This window comes from Pithys albifrons, chromosome 7, assembly GCF_047495875.1.
Source record: "Pithys albifrons albifrons isolate INPA30051 chromosome 7, PitAlb_v1, whole genome shotgun sequence".
Lineage (NCBI taxonomy): Eukaryota > Metazoa > Chordata > Aves > Passeriformes > Thamnophilidae > Pithys > Pithys albifrons.
This window is the reverse complement of record NC_092464.1, coordinates 4,595,928-4,613,984: the sequence shown is the minus strand read 5'-3', so window position 1 is coordinate 4,613,984 and position 18,057 is coordinate 4,595,928. Positions and strand designations below refer to the sequence as shown.

General features: G+C 43.1%; 1 protein-coding gene across 3 annotated transcripts in view; it reads left to right on the top strand.

The window, feature by feature from the left end:
- Nucleotides 1–1,363: 1,363 nt before the first annotated feature.
- MINDY4 (MINDY lysine 48 deubiquitinase 4) overlaps nucleotides 1,364–18,057 on the top strand; it is a 71,531-nt gene continuing 54,837 nt past the window's right edge. The window contains exons 1-5 of one of the 3 annotated variants that reach the window (XM_071560684.1): nucleotides 1,364–1,566; nucleotides 2,694–2,813; nucleotides 3,430–3,638; nucleotides 5,713–5,971; nucleotides 6,966–7,384. In XM_071560684.1, the coding sequence (XP_071416785.1) occupies nucleotides 1,528–1,566; nucleotides 2,694–2,813; nucleotides 3,430–3,638; nucleotides 5,713–5,971; nucleotides 6,966–7,384 (1,046 nt within the window). In that variant the 5' untranslated portion in view covers nucleotides 1,364–1,527. Of the gene's footprint in view, nucleotides 1,591–1,817; nucleotides 1,871–2,693; nucleotides 2,814–3,429; nucleotides 3,639–5,712; nucleotides 5,972–6,965; nucleotides 7,385–18,057 lie in introns of those variants that run through there. The other 2 variants (XM_071560683.1, XM_071560685.1) reach the window with 2 other exon arrangements.

Genomic DNA, 18,057 nt, shown 5'->3' with positions numbered 1-18,057 from the left:
TAGGGAACTCTGAAGGGGAAAATCCACAGCATCCCAAGTCAAGTAGGCTCCAGGGAGAGCACCAGCCTGTACCTAATGTGATGCTGGAACAGGAACCACTACACTTATTGCCTCCAACTCTCAGATTTCCCATCTATTCATCAGAGGAAATTTGATGGAGTCTATGTATCATTTAGTGAAAATAAAGGAAGACTTGGAAAGTCTTTATATGCTGTATATGACTATTAAATGTGGGTTAAAGAAAAAACAGAGCTGGACTCATCTCAGAGGGCACAATTAGAGGGGTAAGATGCACAGCCAGAAGCTGTAGCAAGGGAAATTTCAATGTGACAGGGAAAACAGTTTACCCACCCAAGAGTGGTCAGGTTTTGGAAGAGGCTGGTCAGGTTGTGGGATCTCCATTCTGGGTCCATAACCAGGGGGAACAGGGTACCCCAATCAGATCCCCAAGTGTTACTGACTGATTGTCACTGTCCAGAGTGTCACTGACCACAATCTCTATCCTGATCATATTATATTATTGGCTAAAGCAGGTGTAACCTGAGAGGAAAGGTTCAGTTGGTGAGTCTCCCACCCCAGACGTTGCCAGAGTGGGAGATTAAGCTTAGTTTGTATCAGCAACAGTGTGTTCAGCCGGCTCAAGGAAGTGATTCTTCCCCTGTGCTCGGCACTGGGGAGCTGGGGGGGGGCTCAGCCTGGAGAAAAGGAGGCTCAGGGGGGACCTTCTCGCTCTCTACAACCACCTGCAAGGAGGGTGGGGCCAGGTGGGGGCCAGGCTTTTCTCCCAGGTAACAAGTGACAGGAGAGGGGGACGTAACCAGTGCCAGGGGAGGTTCAGGTTGGACATCAGGAAGAATTTCTGCACACAAGGGATGATCAGACATTGGAATGGGCTGCCTAGGGCGGTGGTGGAGTCACCGCCCCTAGAGGTGTTTAGGGAGAGGCTGGAGGTGGCACCCAGTGCCGTGGTTTGGTTGCCAGCGTGATGCTGGGGCACGGTTTGGACGCGATGATCTCAGAGGTCTCTTGCAACCTCATTCCTTCTGTGATTTAGGAGCTCCTATGCTAATTAGTTAATTTATTCGTTTGTTTGTTTCATACAAGAGTACGATTTTAGTAAGGAGCGTATATGGTTAATAAATGCACAGCACAGGGGTATTGGAGTGCAAATAACTACGCGTGACTCTTAAAACCAGAAATAACCACAAATCCGTCCCCTCTCTCAGCTCTGAACATTCTTTCTCAATTTGCTTTTTAAATTCAACACAGTCCCCGCGATGCTGCACCGCGAGCTCCCCGAACTCCGTCCGGCTCCCTTCCTTCCTTCCTCCCTCCCTTCCTTCTTTCCTTCCTTCCCGGGGGAGGAGCCCTCCCGGCTCCCTGTGCCATGGTCTCCCGGGCAGCATCCCTGCGGGAGCGGGGCCGGGACCGGCTCGGGCTCCTGGCGCAGCTGCGATGCCGCCGCGCCCCGCGGAGCTGCGGGACGGAGTGAGGAGCATCCCCCGCTGAGCACAGCCCGGGCTAAGGATGGACAACTCCTTGGTGGAAGAAGTGGCTGCATCACTGGTGAGGGAGTTTCTCAGTAGAAAGGTAACTCGTCCTTCGTTTTCTTCTCCCGCTGCTCCAAATGAGAGTGACGCGTGGGGAGCGTTAAGCTCTAAAAATTTGAGGGATGCTGCGATGGTGGGGGGGTTTCTTCCAAGCTGGAAGCAGCTGGAGCTGAAGGGTAACATCCCCTCGGGTGAGTTGCTGAACTACATTTCCCACAGTGCTCTGTTATTCCCGACCATGGATGCAGCTTCCTCCCAGCCTGAGAAAGCCCCATCCTTACCCACGCACGCCTGCGAAACTTAAAATGAAATCAAGAAACGTGGGTTTAGTTTGGTTTGTTTTTTTTCTTATTAACCAGCTATTTTGCTGTTGTCCTGGTGTTTACAAGAGACATACAAAGCTTCCCAGGACAAATATTAGGGGGGGAAAAAAAGGCAAAAGTAACAATTCTGGTGATCTGTATGTTTGCTCAATTTTCAGTAATTATTGGGCACAAAGCAGATTTATCTGGGGGAAGGACACAGAGAGAAGGGGAGGAAAGAGACCATTGTAACTTCCAGAAATATGGGATTGAGCAGACAAAAAAGCATCTTCACATTTCCAGGTGGCAGTACCTACCACTGTCTATGTTCCATGCTAAGGAAATACTGCTGATATCAGGCACCCCGTGTCAGGAATGAGTTAGCTTGAATCAGAAATTCAAACAGCCACTGACTTTTTAACTGCTACACAAACCTCAGTCTCATGTTTTGCATCCCATCTCCATAGATTCGATTCTGGAGTCGAAACAAAGGACACTGATAATCCTTTGGATTTATGCACAAGTGTTCCCCTGGTTCCCCCACACCTTTCATACACATCAGGGCCAACTGTGATAATTATCCTTTATTTACCTCAACTTATCCTTAGTTCTCTAAATCTAAACCAGACACTCCATCTGCAGAAAAAGAAATCCTTTCTTGTAACAGTCACCTTTCATGGAAGGAACTGGGGCTTTCTTGTGTTGTATCACTTCAGTCAGTTTGGTCAAGGCACAGGTTCTCAGGGTTACCTGGTTACTAATTACTGCCATGCACAAGTTTCATGTTACATCCAACAAAAGCCAGAAAGAAGATTGGGTAGTTCACACTTTTCCTTCTCAGGGTTTGAAGAAAACCATCAGCACCATGGACCAGGAGCTTCCACGTTCTGCACTCAGCATCAATAACAGGAATGAACTTCGGAATGTTCTACATCTGCATTCCTTGTACAAGCAGAACAAGGTAAGGGAATCCATGGTGCTTCCCAAAATATGGAACTACCCTTCCATGCCCATTTCTATTTGCACCTTTATGTATGACACAACTGATAAAAATTAAACCTCTAGTGTTTGTTATCCTTTGAAATGTAATACAGACAGCCATAGTTGATGGCAGGGACATCAGTGGGTAATATCCTTTTCCAGTTCACTCATGATTTAAGGCACCATGATGCTTTTGATAAGCAGCATGAGGCAGTCCTGTGCTAAATCAATTCACAAATCCCTCACAGTGCAGTAAAGATGTGTTCTGACACAGTTGCCACACCTTGCAATGTTTAGATAAAATGAGGGTGAGAAATGACCATAACCCATTGTTTTGTCTGGATCCTGCTTACTTCATTCAACACAGCAGCACCTCCAAGCTCCTGTCATCCTCCAGCTGACATCTTCCATTTCCCTGGGTTGTTTGTACAGTCACATCTGGGACACACCCTGGGCAGGTAACTCCAGGAAATAGTTAATATGTTCAGTTGCTATATGGTGTAAAAATAATATCATGTCTTAAAAATAATATTCTGCAGCAAGACTAACAAAGTGTTTCAGTAGTTACCAAGAACTCTGTTTTTCTCTCCGGAAAGGCAAAGGAGAACCCACTGAAAACACTCCTTGAAATTATTACTAATTACTTCCTTGAACGCCGTGGGACTTCCAGGAGTTCTGGTTCCAGTTCTGCTCTCTCAGCTCCTCAGAGTAAGAGCTCCACATCCCACCCACCCGACCTCTTGGATGAGGGGCACGTGCATGGGAATGCCAGTGCACTTGATGAGAGCAAAACTCAAGCCTCCAGGTACAGTCTAATTTATTTCTCTTTGTTCTGTGTCTTCACTTTTAAATTAAGGGGAAAAGCATTAAAAAATTTATCATTTATACCTTCACCTACGTTACCTTTTATTAATTATCCTGGTAGCACAGATCTTAAATATACAGATTTCTTGAGCAAGCCACGCTTCAAAAATGGTCTTTTATGTTCCCTACTAATTAGGAAGGTTGATAATTTCAATTACATCTTTCAGTCACTGAAGGACATAGAGATCTGAGCTTTTATGCCTTATAAATTGGAAATACACTGAAGCATGTTTGGATGTGAAACAAACTGCCCACGCTCAAACTATGGGTTTGAGGCATGTTCATTCCCTACATAGTCAGAAGAAAGGTTTAATGTTTTAAATTCAGTGTTGTTGCAAATTGTTTCCATCTCTCAGAATACCTGAAAGCAGCATGAAACAGGTGTTTCATTTATTAGTGCCTCAAGGAGGACTAACAGCCCTGTGCTTCCATGGAAAGCTTTTAAAATTGCATTGGCATGTAATTCACATTCCCAGCCACCACTCTTAGGGAATTAATGAGATTTTATTCCTCATCCTAAACACAATATATTCAGAGCAGCTAAATCTGTGTCAGTTCTTGAAGAAAATCCACCAACTCGTTTCCAATAGGGGAAGAAAGCCAGGAGGTTTTAAGCTGAGCTCAGAAGCAGCACTTAGGAAGGAGGCAGGGCAAAGGAATTAACTTTTTTTCCTCTTTTCTTTTTTCTTCCTCTTTTTTCCCCCCCGTTTTCTTTCTCTGTTTTGGATTTCTCCTACAGAGGAGTCCCTGACACTGCTCTGTGAAGGCACAGCAGCATCAGTGCCATTAAATGGCCCCCATGTTCCTTCTACAGCAACATCCCCTCACAGGAAATCATGGAATCATAGAATAGTTTGGGCTGGAAAGCACCTTAAAGACCATCCAGTCCCATGCCCTGCCATGGGCAGGGACACCTTCCACTATCCCAGGTTGCCCCGAGCCCCATCCAACCTGGCCTTGGACACTTCCAGGGATGGAGCAGCCACAGCTTCTCTGGGCAACTGTATCCTATTCTATCCCACAAAATGAACCAGTCAGGGAAACACCACAATAAAGCACAGCTCCTTTCCATTCCCTCTGGACAAGGGAAAACCAGCAATTGCCAAGGTCAACCAACCAGTGCCTGAAGTTAGTTCTAATTTCAACTACCTGGATAATTTTTAACAATGCTTTCAGGGGTGGAGAGTAGAAACAGAGAGGTGCTCTGCACCGGTTCCTTATTAAAGAGTTTGCTTTCCTTTTAACTGACCTCTTGGAAGATTTTTAGGATGTCTGTTCAGACAGCCTCTAAGCCAACACACTGTGTATGTTACATGGAATTATGTGCTCCTGGGTCAGGGGTAACAGTCCTCAGATTTCCTAACAATTCCAGAGGCAGGTCCTGCTCCCAGAGATGGATGTTGACAAAAGTGATAACAAAGTTTCAGAAAGAGAAGGAATGGGAACTGCTGGTCACAGCTTAGGATCTGTATGGTATGATAAATAAAATACACTTTCTGTTACTATATAGAATAAGAGAATCACAGAATGCTTTGGCTTGGAAGGGACTTAAAGTACATCCAGTTGCAACCCCTGCCATGGGCAGGGGCATCTTCCACTGTCCCAAGTTGCTCCAAGCCCCATCCAACCTGGCCTTGGACACTTGCAGGGATGGGGCAGCCACAGCTTCTCTGGGCAACCTGTGCCAGGGCCTGCCCACCCTCACAAGGAATAATTTCTTCTGTATATCTCACCTAAATTTCCCCTCTCACTTTGAACCCATTACACATCAAGCGTAAGATTGAAGTGTTACACATACTATAACTAGTTGTGACACATAATAATGACACTGAAAGTCACATCCTGAAGACCTAAATACAGATGTTTAAGTGAAAAGTGGCTGTATTTGAGTACCATTGCTAGATAAAATGTAAGTTAATTTAACAGCAGTGCTTTACTTAGCCAGGTAAATGTCTCCCTTAACTTAATTGTGCATTGCTTTGCTGTTTCAAGCTCTTCCTTTTTCTTCCTTGTAGATCTGACGTTGAGAATCCACTGGATAAAATTCCTTCATCCAGAAAACATCAGCACAGAAGTGAAAAATGCCACACGGGGACAATGCACAGCAGCCACTTACCCTCAGATGGGGATAAGAAGTTAAAAGATAGTCAGGAGGATTTAAAAGCAGCAACGATTTCTGAGGAGCTGAAATCCACAGTGAAGGAGAAGCCAAAGATCAGGTCTGGTCTCATTGTCAGAGGAATGATGGCTGGACCAGTTGCAAGTTCACCAGAGGTGATTCCCAACACTTACAAAATGTTTGGCTTGTCATGGATTTTATATCTAACCTTGTGCACTAAAGTAATTTGCAAATAATATTCAAATAAATCCTGCATGCTAAGCCATTAAATCTGTAGGCTGGAAAGGGAAATTGTTCTAGCTAAGTCAAAAATTGAGACTGTTTCAGGCAACTCCCCCCTGCATGCCTGTGATTTAGGTCACAAAATTCCTTGACAAATCTTTCCCATTCTTGGTATCTCTTGATGGATTGGGTTTTCCATTTTCCTGGGAAAATTGCTTTTTTACCTTCACAGTATTTGTTTTACTCAGGTTTTTCCAAAAGCCCCCATTTAATCAGCAGCAGTTTGGGACTGAAAACTACTTTCAGTATCAATGTGTTTCTGAGTTGATCAAATCAGGTCATATTCCACCAATAAATGTTTTCAAAGCAGTTAAAAGACTCTTGCCTTTTTTTTTCCCCTTCATGATGCTTTTATACAGACAGGGACTTTCCCTCTGTAAAATTAAGCTTGCTAAAGTGAGAAATTTGAATATTCTAAATATATCACTTAGATAATACTGAGGAGCCTATGGAAGTTAAATTAATTAGCTGGATTTTTCTAAATATCTCTTGATTTGGAAATAAAGACCAGATGCCTGTGATGGACAGTCTTTCCAATAAAATGTCTTATGTCTTAATTTCTTGAGCAGGATATAACTCCAAAACTAAGGTTTTAGGAAGTATTTAATTGATGCTCCTGTGTAAAAGAAAGCAGTTTTCAATTGTGTAGATCATCTTTAATACTGCTCAAAGTTTAAATAAATTTTAAGTATGTCTCTATTATTTATTATCAATTTTTCAAAAGATCTGATTTCCTCTATGACCTGATTCCTACTAATAAACAAGTTGCTTAGCCCAGAAATCAGTGCTAGAGCTTCCTTTTGCTTTTCATGCTTATTCAAAGATGGTAAAACTTTAATCTCTGCTTTTCATGGCTCTTGTTTGTAGGATCTCCAAAAAAGAAGGCTTGCAAAACGCTCCACTAGCATGAGCAGCACAGCACAGTTCAAGGCTGCAGAACATGAAGAACTTGACCTGAGAGTCCCAAGTACTGATTTCCAGGAAAGCAAAGGATCTCCAACACAAGGAAACGTGGAGTTTGCATCAAAAACTATGTCAGGCTCACATAGCAGTTCAGCCTCTGAAAAAGTAAGAAACATGCCCAAAGATACAGATGACTTTATTGCCAGACTGCTGTCTGAGAGAGAGAGGACCAAGACAGATGAAAGAAAATCAGGTCCAAGCTTTGGTACAGACAGCAGTGAAAAAAGCCTTAAAGTGAGTGCTCCTCACAGACATTCAGGGGCTGGGAGAGAGAAGAAGGAAAGATCCCTCAAGAAAAATGAGAGTTGGTTGTCAGGCCACAGGTAAGAATATTTGTTAAATTTATTTTTATTATCCTGCAATAATTCACATTGATATAGAAATTTTAGAAGAATCTCCTCCTGTGAGCTCCATATATATATTTTTCTCAATCTTATACTCTTAATTGATATTTTTTTATATTTTTTTTATTCTGTGCAGAATTTAAGAGTGGGAGGCCTGAGATTTTGTTTATTTGGAGGTGCCAAAGCAATAGGAACCAGACTGGCATTTCTCCAAGCTGGCTCTGTAGTGGGACTGTGACTTGGGTTGGGTTTTGAAATGCTTCAGGTGGAGTCATCCTTCAGTGTTTAACCACTTGAGGATTCTGAACTGCTGCAGATGCTCTGGATTTGAGCAGTGCAGGGTGACTGTTCTTTCCATGTGTGTATAAAATCTGCATGATAAAATCTGCTCCCTCATTATTTAGCACTTCTCATCACTAGTTCTCAAACAGCTTTGAGCATGGAGTGAGTAGCAGCCACTCTGCCTGTACCACAGATGGGAAGGTTGGAGCAGGTGGAGAGAAAGCTGCATCCCACAGGGCACTCAGCATGTCAGTGGTGAAATGAGGCACAAGGCTCAGGCACCCTGAGTGGTGCTTTTGTTCTGTCCCAGTGCTTGAGGTGAGTGGGTTGTAGAATTGATAGAAAAATCTTTCAATTTATATCACCTGCTGCTCCCTAAAGTAAGGCACATCCCTTTCCAGGGGCCCTAAATTAGTATTTCTGTTTTGCTAAATTTGCCAGCAGCCAGGCTTGTTGCTTCTTTTTTAAGTGCTGAAAAAACTTGTTAATACTCTAAAACTGGGGCCAGATTTTTAAAAATTATTATTGCTATTTGGTTTTCCAGTTGAATTTCTTATAAATCCATGTGTTGAGGCCCTGTTGAGAAGTAAGTAGTTATATGTTGTCTCTCCACTTTTATGGTAAGGGCTGTGAGAGTTAACAAATGGGATCTACTGGAGCTATGAATGGGCCAGGAGTGGCACTTGCTTTCTGTCTGGAACCAAAAAGCAACTGAAAATAGCCACCAACTTAACACAATATCTTAGCCAACTTCATTTGTAAAAGATTATTGAGTAACAGGCCAAAGGACTACAGTCTTAGGTCTTAAAACTCACAAGAAGTCAGTTCTCCATTGTATATTTTACTGAAAAGCTGAGATATGGCAGGGAGTGTCTGTTCACCTGTTGCTGGACTGGAACCAGTGCCTGCAGATCCATCTTTGATGTTCTGCTTCCAGAGGGATTTATTATCTTGTGTGATTCCATGCCCATGTGGAGAGCCAGCTCATAAGTCACTGTGGAAACAGAAGCAACGGGATCTGACTCCATAAAGCTCTTGTCTCATAGAGCTTGACTGAGTGTGGAAAGTAGTGCTGACCCAGTGCTTTATCCTTTGCACTCTCAGGATGGTTTATTGTCTCACACTCAGCGTTGAGGCAGAGAATGCAGCTACAGTTGGCTTTGGCATCATCCATGATCAATATATAGCTCATTACCTGTGAGTATCAAAGGCATAGTGAACTGGGTAAAACTCTGTGAGAAGACCGTGTCTGACCAAGAAAACTCTTGTGCTCACTTGCCAAGTGCTGAATCCTGCACTTCAGCCACACAATTCCATGCAACGCTCCAGGCTTGGGAAGAGTGGCTGGAAAGCTGCTGGTGGGAAGGGACCTGGGAGTGCTGGTTGGCAGCAGCTGAACATGAGCCCAGATGTGCCCAAGTGGGCAAGAGTGCCAGTGGCACCTGGGCTGTGTCAGGAGTAGTGTGGCCACAGGACCAAGACAGTGTTTCCCTGTGATCAGGCCACACCTGGAATCCTGGGATCAGTGTTGGGACCCTCAGGACAAGAAAGACATTGAGGGGCTGGAGCGCATCCAGGGAAGGGAATGGAGCTGGGGAAGGGTCTGGAGCCCCAGGAATGGCTGGGGTGGCTCAGTCTGCAGAAAAGGAGGATCAGGGGAGACCTTATCACTCTCTGCAACTCCCATGGAGGGGGGAACCCAGAGGAGTCAGGCTCTGTTTCCAGGGAACAAGTGACAGGACCAGAGGAAATGAGCTCAGGAGGCACCTGGGGAGGTTTAGTTTGGATATTAGTAAAAATTTCTGCACTGAAGGAATGGTCAGGCACTGGAACAGTTTGCCCAGGGCAGTGTTGGAGTCACCATCCCTAGAAGTGTTCAAAAGGTGTGTGAATGTTACCCTTGGGGACATGGGTTAGTGATGAATGGCAGTGCTGGGTTAACATTGGACTTGAGGATCACAGAGATCTTTTCCATCCTTAATGGTTCTTTAGTTCTGTGATCCACTCAGCTGTAGTTGGACATGCTGACATTTCCAAACCTTATGGAGGGACCTGTAAAGGAGAAACTGGACTGTAGGGCAGTGCCCCACTCTGTGCTGTGATGCTGAGCTCCACTGCTGCAGGAGCTGGTTTGAAATACTTCCCTTCCTTCTGGTGGTTGGGTTGGTCTCAGTGAGATCAGCAGAGGGAGCTCTTTCCTAAGCAAAGTCCATGTAATCCGTTTCCAGAGGAATATTGGGACATTGCTGCCAGATGGTTTGAGTTAAAGCCAGCAGAACACAGAACATTGGAATTCCTGCTGAGCTCTGAGCTCCTGAACACAGTCCCAGAAAGCAGCAGGGTTGCTGGTGCTCCTGAAGTGAAGTGGAAGGAGCAGGGAGTGGAGTGACACTCCAAAGGAACATCGACAACACACGGCCTGGCCCTTACAAGACTTTTCTATCCCTTCAGCCAAATCCTGCAGAGCTTGAGAGCCTTTCAGGGTTTGGCCAGAGTGTCTGAGCATTTTGAGGCATGAAAAATTACAAGGTGGAAGCAGATATCAGTCTGGATCCTCTTCCATCTTCTGCTACCTGACACCTCTGACATAAATGCTAAATATTTAGATGAGTAGCTGAAAATCTCTATAGGTTTAACCACAGCTGGGTAATCCTTCACAGCATTCACAGCATCTGAATTCTGGTTTTGTTTCCTGTAAAAAACTAAAGTTAAATCTTATTTTTCCTGCCACTTGCTTTTCTTTTTCATTCTCTTTTCTGACATGCAGAAATTGCTGTTGTAGCCTACAGGGTGCAGGCATCCTGTGTCTACATAGGAGAAAATAATTGAAGTAAAACCACTGCCCTGCTTCAGGAGACAAGCTGAATGTTATTGAATAAATGCTTAGTAACTGAGTGGGCAAGAATGCAAAATATCCTGGGGAAATGCAGATGCATAGTATTTTAACTCACATGTTTTAAGGAAAGAAATAATTACAGGAGGGACAGAAATTTTCGTTCTTTTGGGTCAGTGATAGTTCTTTATGCCAGGATTATATTACATTTTCCATGTCATGAGGAGTTACTTTATAAACCAAGCATACCATGCTGTGGGGTTTGAATACTTACCCAGATTCTGTTTTTTTTTTCTTTTTTAGAATCACATTGTTTTAATTAATCCAGGAAGAAAGCCAATATATAGGTGGCAGCAAACCTTCCTCCTCAGCTGTAAGCAAACAGCAGCAAATTAAATTTCTCAGTCCATAGAATCACAGAACACCAGGCTGGGAGGGACCTCAAGGATAATCTGGTCCAACCTTTTGGCACCAGCACTGTCTAGACAAGGCAACCCAGCACCCTGTCCAGCTGAATCTTGAAAGTGTCCAGTGTTTGGGAATCCAGCACTTCCCTGGGGAGATTGTTCCAGTGGCTGGTTGCTCTCATTGTGGAAACTTTTCCTCTTGTGCCCAATTGGAATATCCCCAGGAGGAATCTGTACCCAGGGCCCCTCATCTTTTCCGTGTGACTCCTTGCAAGGAGGGAGTCTCCATCTTCTTTTTAGCCACCCCTTAAATGCTGGAACATTGGAATGGTATACAAAAATATTCACAAATGTATATAGAATTATGTCAGTAATTAATTCCTCCATGCTCCTTCATAGTGATTTTATTAAACTTAACAATGACATTTGTGTCTCAGTGCCACTTCCCTGGAGTTTTTGAAACCCCTTCTGGGTCATTTTGATGCTGTTGTTTTAGAGTTCATCCTCAAAGGAGGATTTCTCACTGTTCCTCTGGTTTTTTGAGTCCCTGTTCCTCTCTGTAGTGTTGTGTGTGAGGCCAAGTAAATTGTGGATGATTCACTCCTTTTATTTTTTTAATTTTGTGATTTTCAAGAAAGTACCCAATTCAAGTGACTGATCTAAGATTCCAACTAAAAACTGCCATATCTGTAGTTTTGATTTTTTTATTAAGCTTCAAGATCCAGAGGAACTTGGGAGAGACACTGTTGAGGGAACATCCTCAGGTCAAAGGCAGCAAACTTAAAGGCTCTACTGAGTTTTTTAGCCTGGGCAGAGCCTTGAGTGGCAGTGAGGAAATGTTGTCTGCCACCTTCCATATCCACAGGAGGGGTTAACCCTCTCTTAAGCAGAAGTTGGGCCAGGTGATCTCCAGAGGTCCCTTCCAACCTAAACCCTTCTGTGATTCTCCTCTGCAGAGGGGGAGTATTTCTCACTAACCTGAGCACACAGAATAAAGAACAAGGGGTAGTGGAATGGAATTCAAGATCTTTAGGAACTGATAAAAATTAAATAGCTGTTGAAGTTGATACCTGTCCCTGAATTAAAGACTTTCTATTGCTTTTCCAGAAAAAAACATGGTTAATAAAGAGTTATTTGGAAAGGCTACATGGTGTTAGAAAGTCAAGATTTCCCTGTTTTACAGCCTGAGCAAATAAAGCTGGGGGAAGACAAGAAAAAACACAGCAACTGAGAAACAGTTCTTTTGTCTCAGTTATTGCAGTTGTTGCCTCTGAAGTTGAAAGGCTCTCCTAATTTCCCATACCTCTTAATCCTCTCAGTGCAAGGTGTGGAAGTGCTGTGGAAACCCTCCAGATCTCAGCTGAATAGTTTCTAAATGAGTCAACCTGAGCTGGTCCCTGAGTTCTGACTAGGCAGTTCTGCAGTGTGATGGAACCACCTTTGGCTGAGTTAGATGGGCAAATATTGTCTGTAGAGCTCTCTTTTACCTCTGCTAATTAAGAAGAAGAACATACTATGCTCCTTGAACTTCTAGTTTTCAGGTATAAAGTCAACCAACTTCCCCAGTTTTAAGACAAGTAGCATCAAAACTAGAACCAGAGCAGTGGAAGAAGAAAAAGGTGTAAAACTGAAATCAGAGACCCAAGGGAACAAAAGGACTTTGCAATCAGAATCTGAAGTTAAGGATCTCTTGCCAAGTTCTTAGAAACTCAAAGGGAATGGCTGTCAGAAAGGCACAAAGAATTGGGAATATCGTTACATCAGAACCCAAATTTTCCCCTGCCGTTGGTGAGCGAAAGGGCCCAGCAGGGCATCCCACTGTCCAAAGGCAGAGATCTGTAATGCAGTCTCAGGAGCAAGGAGGGTAATTGTTTCTCCACTCATCCTTTCATTGTGAATGGCCACCCTTGTTACCTGGTCCTTCTGGTTGCATCTGCCATCCCCTCCTCAGCCTTGCCCTCAGCCTTGGCTGCAAAGTGGCTGGGAGCTCGTGGTTTGTCTGCCAGTACAGGTGGCCATTTCAGGCAGCAGGGACTGGTTTATGACTGTGTAGCTTGGCTCCAGGTCCCTTTTCCAACCAAAACCTGAGTATCTCTGATGCATTTCATCTCCACCACCAGGAAAGCAAGTGCCAGTGAGCTCAGAGCCAGGATTTCTCTTCCTGCATTAGTCTCTCCACTGAGTTCACCTTAGCTGGGCACTATTTAGTGCTTCCCATTCCCAAAATATCACTCACTGTTTGGTAATAAGCCTTTTTCTAGCACTGCTCTGCATTCTAACACCAATAGGGCTGGGTTAGGGAATTGCCATCGATGCCAAGTTCCTTAGTGGAACATTACTCATATTTTATAAAATCTTAGAACTTACAGATGGAAAAGACCTTTTAAGGTCATTTCTTTCTATGGCAGATTAATCATTACTATATATATATTTGCTGTAATACTTTTTCCAGGTTTTGTCTAGTCCAGTTTTAAATGCTCAAGTGACTCTTCTCCCCGATAATATATTCCAGTTTCTAGCAGTGCTTATTATAAGGATTTTTTCTGTTATATTCACCTTGCATTTGCTTTTTTCTACCCTATTATCCATAGCTAAAGTTGATGTTGGACAGATGTTTCTGTTTCTTGCTACATATTCACTTCTGTTAAAATATTCCAAATATTTTTCATGTTCCTTTAGGCATTTGTTGTCTAAAGCTCTCATTGTCTGCTTCTGTTTTTGTCTTTCCTGCTCTGAATTTTTGCTGTTGTTTTTCTTTTATTGATTTGTTTTATATTTCCTCCAAGTATTCAAAGACTGCTCCAAATTCTTACTTTCAATTTCAAGCATATTGAATGCAAAATATCTCCTCAGTGTTTTAGTGTGTTTTTATGGAATTGTAGGATAGTTTGGACTGGAAGGGACCTTAAAGATCATCTCGTTCCATGCTCCTGCCATGACACCTTCCTCTAGCCCAGGTGGTTCCAAGCCCCATCCAGCCTGGCCTTGGACACTTCCAGGGATGGGACAATTACTCAAAAATGGTGTTTACAGGACAATTATGAGTCATTTTCATCTTCTGGTAAGGCAATATGTGTTCCTATGGAAAGGGTACCTCCCTTCAACTCCCTGTGTTTCTAAGACCAACAAGGAGTAAATGCTTTCAGAGAGCAACTAAAGCCTTTTACTCCTTCTCAGTGCAGGTGAACCCATTGTGTTATGGAAAATTCTGCTTTTTCTCTTTCATATGTTTCAAAAAAAAGTCCCTGAAAACTCTTTTTTTTGTGGAGATAGAAAATCCTTACAGGACAAAAAAATACTAATCTTCTTCAAAGAAATCCTTTAAATCCTTTAAAAATATAATCAGGGTTGGGATTTTTTTTGTATTCTTCTAGGTACCTGACACTTTCAAAATATTGTTATATAAATACTATAAGGGCCATAACACTGTCAAAATATTTTTTTTGAAAGTGTTATGGTCCTTAAAGGATTAATATTCATGCTTTCTGTTATTAACAGGAGTAAATGAGCTTATTTTCTGTGTGAGGACCAAGCCAATACCTGTCAATTAGAGATGGTTGAGTGCCTAAAACTGCAAAGATCCTCTCACACATTTTTGTGCTTCATCATTCCCACCACAAGCTGTTTTGGTCTGCACTAGAACGTTGGCAGAGGACACTGGCCAGGAGTTCCTCAGCAAGCCCAGAGCAGGATTTGGTGTTCCCTCAGTCAGCATAAGCAGCAAAGCAGAGCACAAGCAATCCAGGAGGTTTCTGGGCTGCACTGATGATATATCCTGACATACTGAAACAGGAAAATACAGTGCCTGTTCAGGGTTAATATATGAATGTCATGTTTTGTAAGGAATACTAATCAACATTCCAGTTTCAATACTATTTTTTTAAAATAAAATTGGATTTCCAACTCAAAGGAAAAATAGTTCCAGCAAAGTTGTGTAATGTACATTATTTACCCAGCAGTTGTGGTTGGCTCCAGTCTCTTGTACTCTGCATTTTGGTGTGAAAGGAGGTTTTCCAGGAGTAGTGAATTCTGCATTGTTTGCCTGGTTGGCCTTAATATTTCAGTGCTACATACAAAATTGGTGTGTCAGATGAGATGGCTTTGTCTAAAATAATAGGTGATAATTTGAGAGGTAACAGAGCTTTGGTCCTGGAAGTTGTTGAGCAGTTCCCAAAATTCTCAGCACCTTGACCGGCTTTTCTGTGGGATGAGGTCTGAGCTCACATGGCCAAGTTGTTATAAACCAGACCCAGCTGAAAACCAGCCTGAAAGCCCCAAGTGATTCCAGGATCTGCCACCACTCCCAGTGTGTGTGAGCAACATCCGAAGAATCATTTCAGTTTTTCCCACTACAAGAGGAAGAGGATGTGTTGGGCAATGGTGGCATTTCCAGGAAACAGGAGTTTAGTCAGAGTGCAGCGTTTGAGATAAAAGGATGGAAAGGAATGTGGGTTGGAGCTGCCTGAGAGTAAATTCCCTTTGCCTGTTTCCTCCCACCTTTGGGATCTGTCCATAGCACCAGGCTTTGTGTGTGTGGCATCATCTCAAGCTCTCCTCAGAGCCTGGGTGTGGCTCTGGGGGCAGGAAGCAGGCAAAGTACAGTTGCACTCACACCTTCCCAGAAGGACTCAAACCCTCTTGGAGGGATTTTGCCTCCCTTACTCCAGGGAATAAGTCTTTATTTGACCCTTGCAACTGGCAATCCAGAGAATGGCTCTCAAACAAAACGGGGCCACCTTTGGGGAATGTGGGTTTAACCAGCCCATGTACTAAAAGAGCCAGAGGTTGTAGTTGCCAAATCACTCAGTAGTGAAAACCTTCAAGTATCTGGAGTTGCATAACACCTTTTATAACATAATGCTTGGACCGGAAAAAAGAAGCTAAAATAGGAGTTGTAAACTATTGTGCCTTTTGTGCCGTGCCAAAGGCTTTATGGCATCACAGCCTGCGGCGCAACATCTGCCCTGCTGCTGTTTGCCCTTCTAGTGTTTTTCCAGCACCCCATAGGAAGAAGCACTTTGCAATTACTGGAAATGACAAATGGCTCCTGGATCATTTCTTTTTTTTTTTTGGAAAGGTTGTATATCTGGAATGGTCCAGCCCATTGCCTAAAATGCAGTTGGTCAAGTGAGGGTTTGCATTGTTCATGCAAAGGTAGAGGGACCTTGGATCTTCTCAAATGCAAAGTAGGAACAGAGATTCAGCCTCCTATTTCCATAGAAGAGTTTCACACAATCTCCTTCCCCTGTGTCTTACACACCAGCTCCAAAAGGAATGTGGTAGGAAGCAGCAAGTACTCCACCTGGATTGCTGCATCCAGCTCTGGGGTCCCCAGCACAGGAAGGGAGGACATGGACCTGTTGAAACGAGTCCAGAAGAGTCCATGAAGATGACTAGAGCTGTGGAGCTTCTCTGCTAAGAGAAAAAGCTGAGAAAATTGTGTTTATTCAGCCTGGAGAAGAGAAGGGTCTGGGGAGAACTTACTGTGGTCTTTCAGTGTGCAAAGGGGCTCCAAAAGAGCTGGAGATGGACTTTTGACAGTGGCATGGAGTGATAGGACAAGAGGAAATGGCTTTAAGCTGAAATAGAGTAGGTTTAGATTGGATATTAGGAAGAAACTCTTCCCTGTGAGAGTGGTAAGTCCCTGGCACAGGTTGCCCAGAGAAGTTGTGGCTGCCCCATCACTAGAAGTGTTCAAAGCCAAGTTGGACAGGGCTTGGAGCAACCTGGGCTAGTGGAAGGTGTCCCTGCCCATGTCAGGGAATGGAACTGGATGATCTTTAAGGTCCCTTCCAACCTTAGAAACAATCAGTTGTTTACAGGTAGCACAAGGACTTTTTGTCCTCCTTTCTGTTACTCTTCCTGAGATTCTTTCACCAGGAGGTCAGATCTCTCCCTGCAATGACATCTGCCCACCCCAGGCTGGATTCTGTATTCACCTTTTGTGAGAACTACTCCATTCTCAGTGTAAGCTTTTGTCTTCCAATTTAACACTCGATAGTAGCTTTTTTATTTGCTGCTTACAGTGGTTTGGGCTGTTAAAATTTTGAGGTTTCTGACAGGAAATGGAAGGCCACAAATATTCCACATCCTTAAAAATAAATGACCTAAAAGTTGAAGGCCAAAGCCAAGTAAAGAGGGTGTTTTATGTGTGGCCAGCAGAGCAGGGAGATGTATTCACCTCCACAGATGGGAATTGGTTGAGTGTTGGAATCTGGAAACCCTTCTCAGTGCTTTATGCAGTGTCTCTTTGCTGCTTTGTATTTTTATTTAATAGAATTTTATCTTCCTGCTTTATTTTACTGATATTTGTTTATTTTGCTGGCAACCAGCTAAACATAATTGTCAGATCACACCAGTGGTACTGTGATCCTTGAAAGTTCCAGTGTGGGGATGTTCCAGCCCAGAACCTTTGGTAGAGAACAGTGTGAACAAAGAAACTCGACTTTTATTGCAGTAGGTCTGGTTTTGTAGCTGGAGATAAATATTCATTCATAGCCTATGGAAGAGGGTTCAGGTGAGCCCAATTCATCAGCACTTTAAACCATTTTGTAGCTCAGCCTATGATTATAATAATTTCATTTTCAAATACAAACCTTCTCAGCAAATATTTTAAAATATCACTACAGTTAATAAAATTCAGCAGGAGAAATTCAAATTTGTGTGTGAAAATCTCTTTCTGTTAGAATGACAAGTTTTTCATTTACCTGTTTCATATCTGTCAATAAGCCACATTTTCACAAATTAGCTTTTCAAACTGCTAATGTGCAAATCAAATCAGATACAGGTCTTCACTGAAGAGGAAATTTGGGGAAATTAAATGTGTGACCTCTGTTACCTTTGCCAGCCAGACTTGCAACCATGGCAGAATTTATGTTGAATCTTCATGGCAAGGTCTTTTCCCATAGAAATATATTGCTTGGCACTGATTGTGTTCATGTCCTTTCCATCTTTACAATTGCTTTTAATAATTCTGCTTTTATAATTGTGCCCCAAAGCAGTGACAAGCTCCACCACATAGAATGGCCTTTTTTATCCTTTTGCAAATAGAAATAGAAGTTAATTTTTTCTTACCTTCTGTCCAGATCTTACTATATGAAGAAGAATATTGGCTCTGTCTGTATATGGCA